Source organism: Patiria miniata, unplaced genomic scaffold (genome assembly GCF_015706575.1).
Source record: "Patiria miniata isolate m_02_andy unplaced genomic scaffold, ASM1570657v1 HiC_scaffold_17, whole genome shotgun sequence".
NCBI classification, from domain to species: Eukaryota; Metazoa; Echinodermata; class Asteroidea; order Valvatida; family Asterinidae; genus Patiria; species Patiria miniata.
Genome location: NW_024037055.1, coordinates 7,534,524 through 7,547,989, shown reverse-complemented (window position 1 = coordinate 7,547,989; position 13,466 = coordinate 7,534,524). Strand labels below are relative to the sequence as shown.

At 40.8% G+C, this 13,466-nt stretch overlaps 2 protein-coding genes across 3 annotated transcripts in view; one reads left to right on the top strand and one right to left on the bottom strand.

Annotated features, from left to right (window-relative positions):
* Window positions 1–13,466, top strand: part of LOC119723704 (lysosome-associated membrane glycoprotein 1-like) — a 43,819-nt gene that overhangs the window by 18,121 nt on the left and 12,232 nt on the right. The gene's annotated exons all lie outside the window — the stretch shown is intronic.
* On the bottom strand, window positions 5,901–13,094 carry LOC119723705 (golgin-45-like). Its single transcript, XM_038194500.1, has 6 exons — window positions 12,898–13,094; window positions 11,573–11,949; window positions 10,121–10,320; window positions 8,886–9,014; window positions 7,778–7,994; window positions 5,901–7,015 (listed from the first exon to the last, which is right to left on the bottom strand). The coding sequence occupies exons 1-6, from the start codon at window positions 12,953–12,955 to the stop codon at window positions 6,794–6,796; spliced, it is 1,203 nt and encodes a 400-aa protein (XP_038050428.1). The 5' UTR covers window positions 12,956–13,094; the 3' UTR covers window positions 5,901–6,793.

Sequence of the window (13,466 nt, the reverse complement as noted above, 5' to 3'; positions counted from 1 at the left end):
TCCTCGTGAGTAGTTATGCTACTCATTGTTCTACTTGTGTTTTTTCATCTACTCAAGTACTCGTCCTGGCACGAGTAGAAGCATGAGTAACTGGATTACTCGAGTACTCGTGAGTAGTTATGCTACTCATTGCTCTACTTGTGGTTTTTCATCTACTCAAGTACTCGTCCTGGCACAAGTAGAAGCACGAGTAAGTGGATTACTCGGGTACTCGTGAGTAGTTATGCTACTCATTGTTCTACTTGTGGTTTTTCATTTACTCGAGTACTCGTCCTGGCACAAGTAGAAGCACGAGTAACTGGATTACTCGAATACTCGTGAGTAGTTATGCTACTCATTGTTCTACTTGTGGTTTTTCATCTACTCAAGTACTCGTCCTGGCACGAGTAGAAGCACGAGTAACTGGATTACTTGAGTACTCGTGAGTAGTTATGCTACTCATTGTTCTACTTGTGGTTTTTCATTCGGTTAAAACCCTCCGAGCAGCTTATCAAAAATAATCACACCGTGGAACCACGTGGAGAATTGAATCACCACATGTGTTTATAGGTCAATAACCCTGGCATGCCTGTACATGCACAAGATATAGGTCATTCGTATGGCCAGGGATTGTTTACAACCTGTCTGGGCTCCTGGCGGCACGAGGGGTTGACACAAAGGGATCAGTGGCACTTAGGGGTTGGCCACTAAGATCTTCCATTACTGCACAAAGGCATTGGGCGCCATCTTGGCTTCTGTCTTTCAACACTCCTTACTCCGGAGTGGGTAGGGTCTGGCCAATGGGAGTCTACAGGCTTGTGGTGTATAGTAGGGGTGAGGATTACATGGAAGCTTGGCCTTATTGGCCCATTGAAAAAAAAATATGCCCATATTTGGAAGATGTGGAGAATAAAATCACCACTTCGCTGCTCAGAGGGTTAGCTAGTTGCGAATACTTCTGGTGATTTGCCCTGGCCTGTCCATAACCCTAGACGTATTTAACTGCATTGTGGTCCACTCAGAACATTTATTAAGATGAAAAGATACATATTTGAGATCATTGTTTTTAGATAATACTTGAGAGTTCGATTACCTGGAAATGTTCATGAGTTGAATGTATTTAAGTAATAAAAAAAGGGGGAGGGGAACAAAATGATTTGATCTTCTTGATTGATTGATTTTTCTTGTATTTGAAGGATTTTGCCCATTGTTGCAGATACATTAAAGGAAGTTAAAATGCTTGAAATGTACATATGAGGATTGGAGGTTTAATACATTAAATACAAATCTTAAGCTTACTAATTCCACACTGAAGCTTACTAACCCCAATCCAACGAGGTAGACATACTTCTGAGGGAAAAAAAAAAGTAATTTTTGATTTGCAGCTATTTTTAATCTTGCTTTAGATTTTATACATGATAGATGCGAAATATGCACATAGAATGTACGTATTGTTCTAATCTGTGGCTAATGAGATGAGTAAAGACTTGATGCATATTTAAACTGAGGATGTATTGTAAGGGGTAAAATTGAAGTTATGTGTGTATGCTAGTGCCGAGAATTCTTCTCTTTATTACAAGTATCTAAATTGGTGATGGGTATTGTTGGCACTGTTTTTGTGATTCATTAGTCATGCTTCAATTTGAAATTGTTCAAAAGCCGGTAAGTCATAGGACTAACGGTAATACTGATAATTCCATCAATTATGATTATCCAAATTCAACAGTCTTTTGTTCTGTAACCGTGGTAACACTTGCCTCTTTCAAGATGGAAAAAAAAGAAAAAAGTCTGTTTGAATGTGTTTTGCGGCTTTTGGAATTTTTCTGTGTTGACAATTCATTTTGACATTTGATTTTCACATAGTGCCCTGAACAGTTGAATAATGCAAAGGTATCATATTAAATTGAACTTTTTTTTCTGCGTTAATGAAAGCTGTAATTATTTGCTCTGAAATCACAGTGAGTACTCGGACGGATTTTATACCGCTTGTATTATAAAGAAATAGCTGCTAGGTTTTGATGAAGAGTGATTTGCCTTCTCCCAGTCTGGGTTATGATTGTGTTTTATGTTAGCCCACTTATGTATTATAATTACTCCATCAACTACAATTCAAAGACACTGGTGAGGTGATGTTATGTTCATGTGCAGGTTGTACATTTAATTGATTGGTCCGATCTTTGCAACTTGCAGCAAGTTCACGTGTCTTAAATTTAAGGCTGTGTGTGTGATCATCTTGGAAATCATCTTGGAAATCTCTTCTACTTGTGGTTGTCTGATTAAGCTGGAATTTTCTAAAAATTTGATGTGTTATTACACAGAATGGTCTTTCTAAGCTAAGCAATAAAATAGACAGAGGTACAGCACCGTACTCAACTTAACGTATACATTAAAGATGAGAGAAATCAAATCCTAAAACAGAACTCCTAGAAAAACACTCAATGCACATCAGAAAAGCCGAATATTGCTGTTTCACTCGGAGGAGTCTGGATAAATTATTTCATCTTTAGAGGAGTGTATTATATCGTTCGCTGTAATGTCTGCTTATGCATTAAAACGTTATCTTATTGTATTGAGGTTCTATAGTGATCACTGTCTTAATGGCTTGAAAAGCATTTTCGGGAACTGTAATTGGTTGTGGAAATTTTTTTTTGCAATAAATGTGAAAATTGGTAACAAAATATTTACTTGAATTGTGTTTGTTGTTCTTTCTGGGTTATATTTTGATGGAAATGTATGTAAGCTCTATGTGTTACCTATCACAGCAAACTTAATTTTCAGTTTCATTTTGTGTATATTGAAGGAATGTCGTGAATGTAGACACATCTAATGACAGACATAATTATAACAATTCTTCAAGCCAACTTGACGCACTAAAAGATTGAACACGCGCGCAGTACACAAACTTTTCAGCGGTTATTCTATTACACGTGCGTGTTTGTATGGAATGGCGCGATACGCAGAGTGAGGTTGTTGCCATGGATCGACCAATCAGGATCGAGGATTCAAATTTACTTGAAGATAAGACTTTTTTTTAATCAAATTCTCCACTAAAACTTGTACATTATCATACCAAAAAAAGTAACCATGATTTTCCAATACGTTTTATGTAAAATAAGATGATCATTTATTTGTTTCCATTACATTTTATTATTTACATCAGTATATCTTATTATACACAAGGAGATAAACAAAACTCAGAAGATTATTATTACATTTTAATATTAGATGCTCATTTATTTGTTGCCATTTCATTTAATTATATACATCAGTACGTCTTATTATACACAAGGAGATAAACAAAACTCAGAAGATTATTATTACATTTTATTATTTACATCAGTATGTCACATTATACAAAAGGAGATAAACAAAACTCAGAAATGAGAAGTATCAAACTACGGTAGAGACAAAATATACCACTTAATGGGCTCGAAAGTTACACAAACACTTTAACAAAAACAAAACTAGGTTTGTGTAGACGTATCGCTTGCAATTCCAAGCGAATACATCATGGAGTCAGTTTTTATTAGGACTTCCATTTATAAAATGCTTGAATGCAAAGTGAAAATTATTGTCAGAAATCTTTACTATTTTTTGATATGTCCGCACATTCCTCGTGACTAAATGTAGGTGTCTGTTCCCCCCCCCCCAAAAAAAAATAACATTTTATGTACTTGTGTAAATTTCTTTTAACCTTGTGTCCCACAATTTTCACAGCTAGCTTACTACTGCAGTCAACAAACTAAAATATCACTCTTGAATTAAAAGAAAAATATTAATAATCCTTCAAAACCGTAAAAGGAATGTGGGCGCTGGTGTATGAAACAGAAAACAGTATTTCTCTTCACCCACTCACTGTACATGTAGATGCACAGGGAAATAAAATATAAAGGAAGTTGATTGTTCAGAACGAATCCAGCAATAGTGTTGGACCTATTGAACCGTATCAATAGCTCTCAAGATAAGATGGAACAACTTTATTGCACAAAAATGACATGCAGGTTAGGCCTGAGGCTTTGTAAACAAATATGCTAAATCTGGATAAGGACGGCATGGTTTTTATCTTCAACACTGATTGTGATGTTTTCAAAGGGGTAAACAATAGGAATTTAAGAATTTCGGTCCAGAATGCATCACGATATGAGACGGAGGGGTACCCCCCCCCCCCATCTCCATAAATACCCTAATCCTTATGCAAACTCTACACTATTGTTACCTAACACATCCCCCCCCCTCCCAATATCTCAAAAGAATTCCTGAGATTCTGGTAACACAATGACCAACACAAAGGAGGGGGTTCCCTGCCATACTGACAAACACTTGAATTTAAAAAAAAAAAAAAAAAAAGGAATTCATAGATTCAGAGGAAATTCGATCCTCATTTGCCCAAGGCAATGAGGAGTTTCCTCAATCTTTGAATTCCTTTTTATAATAAATTTCCTGATTTGAGCTTTTACATGTCAAAACAAAACAGCTGTAATATTTGGATACAGAATCATCATCCAACTATTACAGCTGTTTTGTTTTGACATGTAAATCTCGAATCAGGAAATTCATTTTGTTGTAACTGATCCAGTTTATCTACAACTCTCTGTACATTATTTTGAGTTCCATTGTTCATGTACATCATCAAAACAATAGCTGTTCGCTTCAGAAAATGAAAATAACATATGAATCACATGAACTCTAACATCACAATACAATAAATTGACTTTTTTAGATCGAAATAGATTATTGCGGTACCAACACGAGTGCCTGTTGTGGGATATTGCACAAGGGATAATGAACGTTACACAGCATGTGACAATGCATGACAATATGAGTCACGTCACATGACTTGTTTTTCTCCCGCAACCCATCAGCAAATTTGCACATCGCTGCCGAGATTACACTCGAAAACAGCACAATTGTTGGCAAAACCTTTCAAAGGTTGAAGTGCAACAACTTGTACTACTGATAGGCAGAGAAGTGTGCAACAACTTGACCTTGTTTGCAAGACCGTGGCATCATGGTGTAATCATCACAGATTAGGGGTCAAAGGTCAAGTTCGTAATCAAAATAGCCACACAACTGTCTTGTGATTACGCATGTGGTTTCCGTTTTGGTTTCAGTGGTTCGGTGTAAACTTGTACTTGTAGCACTTATTTTAATATGAATATACAACATTTGCTTTTGGTTTCATTTTCAGAAATGGATGGATTTGGGGGTCAGTATTTTATAGCAAATATTGTTACACTGACTTGTTTGAAGTTTTGGGTTCGTAGATACTGGAAAAACCAAGAAAAACAATCATGTTACTGTAGGCTGGTTCCCTGACCCCATTTAAGATGAAACGGAGCAAGTTATAGACGTCGAGGAATTGTGAGGTTAGGGAACCAGTCTAGCTGGCTTGTACCCATTCATAGGTGTGAAACCGAAACTAAATATGGTACATTGGGAGCAGCCTTGGAAATTGATACACAAGTACAGCTTTTCTGGAAAATGATAGCACACCAGGTGTCATGATTTTACAGGATGCTTTAGACAGTCCAGTGAGGTATTTCATAATAATGTGGGTTTTTTTTTCTGATGTTTGCAAATGTTGTATATATTCCCTTTAACAAACAAATCTGTGGCCATGTATGGCAAGCACTGAAGGATCCAAACTCAGGGGAAATAATGGCAGAAAAGTATGCCACAGTACCATGTACTTATTTTCTTTTTTTGAGTCATGCATCTTTCTGAAAAGAACAGGGCCCACTGTCATGGGTCTGCTAACCACAGAATTCCGTGCTTACAATCACCACTTTGTGCTAACCACGCTAGCAGAAATAAACAGTGCTAACCCTGTAAGCACAAATCCTTAGTTACGGGATGTACGCGTGCTCAGAAGCCAAAATTCCTCGCTAACCCGAGAAATACGCTTAATTTAAGCACAAAATTTTCTGCTACAGTAAGCAAGGATTTTTCGCCAACGGTAAGCTGAGCCATGGTAATAGGGGCCTGGTAAACCGTGCTTGCTCTAGATAGAACATGAGCACAGCATTGTTAAAAAAAAAGTCAAATCATGTGTCCAAACTGCAGGGAGAATTTGGAACTTTGTTTTTCAGGGACTTTGGGTTTTTTTATTTGGGGGGGGATTTGAAGTTTGCAAGATAAAGGCACTTTGTGAATAAAATTGTCTCAAGCCTCGCCATCTTAGATCCTTCAGAATCCACCAGGTCCTGGAGGACCTTGCGGGAATAAGAAATGGTAGAGCTCTGCTGTTATTAAATTACACAAGACTTAATACACATGAGGCAAGCTATTTAACATGGGCACAGGAGGTCAGCGCGACGGACCAACACTGTCGTTACGGCTGAGTGAGTGAGTGAGCGATACATGTGTTCCCCTTCGAAGTTCAATTACAAACAGATGTGCCATTGGGTTCCTGCACAGTGGAGGACTCAGGAGGGTTCTTAAGAAAGTGCAAGGAGAGTTGGGGTTAACGTGGAGTGTCATGGCCTAGTGGTTAAGAGCACCGGACTCATGTTCTGGTGTTTCAGAGGCAACAGTGACGTGGGTTCGAGCCCAGGCGTGGACACTTGTGCCCTTAAGCAAGGCACATAACCATTCTTGCTTCGTCCTTCGGATGGGACGCAAAGCCGTAGGTCCCGTGTGTTGTATTAGGCCTAACGCACCTAAAAGAACCCAGTAACGCTTATCGCTAAGAGAAGGGGTTCGCCCCAGTGTTTCTGGCAGGAAGGATATGTATACCCTGCCCGTGTGACCCCTGAGAAGGGGTGTTGGTGCAGTATTCATCAAGGCAAGATACAAGAACGGCCAAACTGGCACGTTAGACAAGTTTGATGTCTCCGGTGCAGTATTTGCAGCAGTTGATGGTCAGGTTTTCATACTTGGTCTGTGGATGGAAGCGCTGTGCTACGTTAGTCTTTGGTACAGGTCCTGATGCTGCTGGCAATGATGAAGATGATGGGGGTATATATGCGGTTGATGCTGACGATGGTAACGTGTGCATTCGCTCAAGCTTCAGGGCTGGTTCTCGGTTTAACAGAATCTGAAACAAAACAAAATATTTAAGTAATTAATAATAATAATAATAATAATAATAATAATTTGGGAGGCTAATCATCCTTACTCGCAGCTGGTATGCTGAATTGCGAAGGACGCGGCTACAACGTGGTTGGGCCGCTGGCACGTAAAGGCGCCTATGGCTGCCGGCCACATCGACCCATATATGACCAAGGAGCACAGCCTGAGATCGAAGGTGTTTGATTTTTCCGGAGGGAGGAAAACCGGAGGGCCCGGAGAAAAACCCTCGTGGCACAGGAGAGAACCAACGCACAACTCTACTCACATGCGATCCGCGGCCAGGATTTGAACCGTGGTCACCTTGGTGAGAGGCGAGCGCTTTACGCACAAGCCACCCATGCCACCCAATGGTTAACCTATTTATCTGCAAGAACATAGATTCTTCAGGTCGTGGCTGGGGGCAGTCCTCGAGCAGCATGGGCCCCTCTGATTCTCTCCCTCTAGTTGGATCGGTGCTCCATGCAGGAGCTCAGGTCGTCAGTCGTGGGGACTGCTGTGTCTCTCTTCAGGACGTCGGTGCAGGTCATCCTCCTCTTGCCTCTGGATGCCTCTCGCAGAAAATATCCCCAAACTAGAAAGCCTTGAAATGTATTTTACATTGACTGTTTTGACTGAAAACAGCCTGGGAATACCAGGATGCTGACATATGAGAAGTCTGGTTTAGGCTAGCCAAAGGGGAAGGTAGTTACTGTTAGGTCAAGCTGCATTATTTATTTTTTGGACTCACATCTTTTGCAAGCATTTCTGCGGATGTCCACTCCACAAAGTCAAACTGTGAGGTGGTCTTGGGCTGCGAGTGGCCCACGTCCCCCAGCAGGTGCTTGGAGATCATGGAGGACACCTGTTCGTTGAGTAAGGCCAAGGTGAGGACGTTACTTGATGTCTTGGCTTCTTCTGAGAGACTGTGAGATCGCTGCAAGGCATTGGAGAGGTAGTGGAGCAACCTGCGAGAGATTGTTGAAGGAGAAAGAGCGAAGCATTGGTTTACTGCACAGTAGCTGGGTTTTCGATATTCAGGGAGCCCTCTACCAAAAGATCCACCCTAACCCTCTCGGATCATTCGAATTCCACCAGGGGGTTTGAACAATTCAGCAGGCAGAGGCTTCAGTGTTAAACCTCTTCCAACATCACAAAATGCCAGGACTGGTGAGCTCTATTTGTGCCAACCTTGCCATCTTTGTGTGGACCTGCAAACAAAACAGCTCCACACGATGCAGGTTGTGTGAACCTTCTGTGGACTAAGCCAGGTCCACACAAGGTTTCCCCCTCTCTGGAAAACAGGATTAGAGGCATTTTTTGGGTTAGGGTTATCTGTCACAAAATGAAGAGGATCACTCAAGGAAATCATGACAAAAAAATTGGGTTGAAAGAGTATTGACACTGCGAGTGAAATAAGTTTTTTTCTCCGTTTTTTTTCTTAACTACACAAGGACAAAGGAATGTCCACACTAGGTATGTATTAAAGGTAGGCCTGGTATGTGAGTTTGTTTCTGCATTCAATAGGGGACGTTGAACAATAGAGGACAATAGGGTCCACAATCCCCGAAGGTCCTCAATTGATGAGTGTACAAAATATATGGGAGGTGTTCCTAAAATGTTAGCGTACCAACAAAGAGGGACAATAGGACGTCCATGATCGACGGTGTGAACACGACGGTGTGTGTGTGAATTTTTACAGCACAATTACTGATGAAGGGTTACTTGCACTTTAGACAAACATGGTGAATGGTCAGTTAATGTCCACTGTCCCAAATGTGATTTCCTCCGCAAAATGCAAATATCAACAGGATATGTCTGTTGATTTGTTCATGTTTTTTTTCTGGACTTGAACCAACCTTTGGGTGTGCATCATGTGCGATCTGATTTCGTCTCGTTCCTCCAGGATCTTTCGGAGAGCAAAGCAGGCTTCTTGGAGAACCATGTCTAGACGGGTGCGTGAGGAAACGGCTTCATCCACCTGTAGTCTGTGAGGGTGTCAAGAAAGAAGATTTATTCTTCAAACCCTAACTCCCCAGGGAAGTTTGCCTGGAACCCTGCCAAACGCAACCACCTGCAACAGTTGGAAGCCTGTCCAGTGTAAAAAAGATAACAACCGGTCAAAGATTCCAAGGCCCCAGAGTCTCGCTTTTCACACTAGAGCCTCTCAACCTGGGTTGAACTCAACCCTGGGTGAACCCAGTGCCACCCCGGGTTGAGTGTTTGATTTTTGAACACCGTGTTCAACACCACACTTTTTCTATGCAAACTAAGCTTATTTCGCTCGGTCACTACTGTTTGGAACCATGGTGAAAATCTCAACCCTGGTCTGGAGCAGAGTTGAGTTCAACCCGGGGAGAAATCAATCGCAGGGTTGACGCAGGGTTAAAGATATAGTCCATCATTTGTAATTTGTGCATTTTGTTCGTTTGAAGCAACAAAAGTGTTCAAAATCTACTGAAGGATACTGAACAACTAACCTGATGAAGTTTCAGCTCAGCTTCAGCTGTATACTCCGAGAAAAACAGCATTCTAGGATCTCAATTTCAAATCAAAAGTTGCTGAATCATGTTTTGAATTGGGCCTGAATTCAGCGTCCGAGACGCGTTCTCACTGAGCCGATTGCAGCTATACGCGATGTCGCGCACTGATCCGACGAATAGCAACCGCGCGCGCATGTGCGTCGTGCCAATGCTTGCGCGCCCTTTGCCGAATAACAAAACGAACTACGAATTTAAATTTTCCTACGGTGCGTCTTAAGACGCACCGTTGGAAAGGCCTTCCTTCGTTGATTACTTCAAAATGACATCTTGCCAGAAAGAGTTTAGTCCCCTTACTATCTTTCAACCAAGTATGTTTTTCAACAATAATTACACTAGTTACTTTTCGGATGGCTGCAAATGATGGACTATAGCTTTAAACATTTTCAAGTGTGAAATGCCGCATGTTTCAACCCTGGGCCAACCCGGTGTCAACACCGCGATTTGTGTACTGTGACAAGACTAAAAGAGTCCATGGTGGCCGACTGCAACGGGACACAACAGGAACATTGTAATAATGGGACCAGCTCCCAACGTCTTAGATTGTATTGTACCTGCTGCCTAGGAATTTACTCCTCCACACATCACACTGGATGTTGACTCTCTCCAGCGTTTCGCGCTCCTCCGCTAGCGTCGCGATTGTGTTCTCCAGGTCTTGGCCGAGCTGAGCGCGCTCAGTAGACAGGTGCTCCAACTGGGCCTGTAGGTCCGCCCCCATTGACGCAACTAGAAGCTTTTTCAGGTCTTTATTGACCTGTGGAGTATTGGGTTTGCAATGATAACAAATGGTAGAGTAAGGAGCATGGAGGTACATGTGAACCATTGTAGTATTTTGGTTAATACAATGTACTATACTATCCAATTCCAATAATGAATTCATTCATTCATTCATTCATTCATTCACTTCAGTTTTATTGTTAAAAAAGATGGTGACCAAAGAAAAAGTCCAAGGACTAAAAATATTTGGTTTACAGTAATAATCTATATTTACAATGACTGCTAAGCATTACATACATATAAACAGTAAAGCTTGAACAGATAAAAACAATAACAGTGACTAACATTACAGATAAAATCTGAGTAATGAAAATAGAATAAGATAGGAGGAACAATTACATGTACATGTATATGAACACCTAAAATCCACAACTACTGAGAGTTAATTAATCTGATCATAGAGGGGACAGGAGATTGTTTATATCTCCGAGTATTGATACGATTCAAGACAGCTATCGCAGTGATCAAAATCAATCAAGTGACTGCTTTTAATAGTTAAGAGCTCCCAGCCTACGTAAAGCAGGATTGACTGGCTGTGACTGTTTATGTAATTCGATACAGCTATGCTTTGACTGGAGGTGATTGATAAGCCAGCTGTACCTGCCAGTTACTTGCTTTTGTCTGTTGATGCAATTTGACTAGTCACGGTACTTGATGGAAATAAGATCCGACTGTTGGTGACTAGCCTACGTATGAAGGCATGGCAGGGGAAGAGGACTGATTTTTGTGACTGTCTGTGACTGTTCAGATTATATTGCTCAGGCATGCAACTGGAAATTTAGAGGAAAAAAACGAGGAAACTCCAAACCACACCAGACTTTGTACAGTGTTTTTCAATTTGTAATGGCATTAACGAGAAGTAAAAAACAAAGAAATCAGCGGATCAGAGGAAAGTTGCATGCCTGATTACTGTACTACTCTACTGTATCATGTGTTCTTTCTACACCAAGGGTGGATCCAGAACCACTTTTTTTGGGGGGGGGGGGGGGGGAGAGAGGGGGAAAGAGGGCTCAAGTTTTTTTTTTCATAAAGGGGAAGGGGATTAAGTATATAATAAAAGTAATATTGACACTACATGGTGTGTGTAGCTGATGGCTTGTGAGGGATATACCCAACATTTCAATATATTTCCTGAAAATTAAAGACAAAAAGAAGTCTTCGCTCCTCTGATTGGGGGGGGGGGGGGTATGCCCCCCCCGCCTCCGGATCCGCCAATGTTTTACACCCACCTGATTTTGAACGGCCGCTTCTGACACCATCTCTGCCTTCTCATCCTTTAATCCTCTCATCTCGACCTCCAACTTTGATACTTGTTCCTTCAACTTTTCATTTTCTTTGATGGCTTCTTCCAGCTTGGCGCAGACGTCCTGCCGTCCATTTCCAAAGACTGAAGTGCCCCCGAGAGGTGATGGGCTTTGGGGCCTGACATCTCGCTGACGATTCCGTTCCACCAGGGCCACATCGGTGGAGTTGCGATTTTTACCGTCAAAGAAGGCTGGACGAGTGAGGCGGGGAGTCGCTGTTGCTATTCCAGCGGGTTCACTGGAGCTGGTGGCATTTTCTTTCCCATCTCCCTCCAGTCTGGGAAAAGCGGGGGATGTTCCATCTGGCATGAATAGGGAGGGGAAACAAAAATGAATTCAATAACAAAATAAATCAACAATCAATCAGTACCTTTAAGCATCATTGTGAGACTGAGGTGACTTGTTTCTGTACTTGAAATATTTGCAACAATAAAAACAAAAAAAATAAGTAAACAATTTGAAATTTTAGTATTAAAGACAAATAGGCCTTCTACTAGGTGGAGGCAACTTTGCGTGACCTCTGATCAACGCGAGGTGAAAATATTTCTCAGTCAGCGTTATTACAGGTTCTTCAAAACGAAAAAAATCTTCATGATTTTACTTGAAAGTTGAAATGAAAGTTCCGGTCTAGTACAAAAGTTTATAAATAATCAGACAACGACCTACTTTTATTATGCCTTTTAGTTTTATGTACATCTGTCATGCATGTCACGTCTGTATGAAACTGAAAGTGCATTTTAAATGAGACTTTGTTGGAAATAAGTCTGAAACCCGATGGAAAGAATTCCATACACGGCCTCCACTCATATTCCTTAACCCTAACTCCCTAGGGGGTGTGCAAAATCGTATTGAAATTGGAGGATTCAGGACTGTTAGGGCTATTAAAGCCCTCTTGATAGGCTAATCAGAAAGTGCTGCCTTCTTCAGATGTCTAATTTTCGTGAAATTGCATGTTGAACAGTTGAAGTTTTGATTTCCAAACGTGTGCAAACGAATCTGGAAATTTCACGAAAAATAGACATGTTAATTTCTAATTAGCATATAAAGAGGGTGAGCAGGGTGAGTATGCTTGTAAAGCAAAAATAAACTAAAAACTAAGCCTAAATGTGAAAATCAAAATTTGACAAAGTTCGACTTGTTTTTGTACATGGTGGAAGTGTGGCCTTTATTTACGAAGGTAGTCCAGTAAATTGGCCACAACAAAAAGCAAGACAAGTGTAAAGTGTAAGTTTTCTTTACAAAATAGTTACCTCTATTTATCGACTGTCCGTGACTGAAAATGATGTTATCCAAATTTCTTTGGTCCATTGATGTTAGATATACGAGATGATGGTCAGCGTTTGCTTGATTAATAAATATGAATGACGATAAATCTTCGGTAATTTATAGAACTTTAGAAGTTAGAACAGCGCAAGATCCGTCATATCCGCCGACGTGGGCGCATCCATTTTAGATAATGCCGCCCTCTACAGTCAAATCTATCGCTAGGGGTGGGGTTTGTAAGAGGGTGGAGTTTGTTAGATGGGTTGGGGCTTACCTGTGGGATTTTTGGGCGTAGTGTCTTCGCATCGATAACGATGTTTTCTGAATGAAAAAGCACAAGAGCTAAACAAAAGCAGAAAGAAGTGATCAGTTCAAATGTGGAAACAACAGGGAAACTAGGACACGCCCCCAATTAGGGACCATTGAATAGCGCCCTCTAGTGTAGAATTGAATCGCCTTATCTTAATCTTGTACCTAACTCCATCATGCTCAAAATCTATTACACCAGGATATCTAAACCGCGGAGCCAGCCTAAAAACGTAAATGACGAAAATAA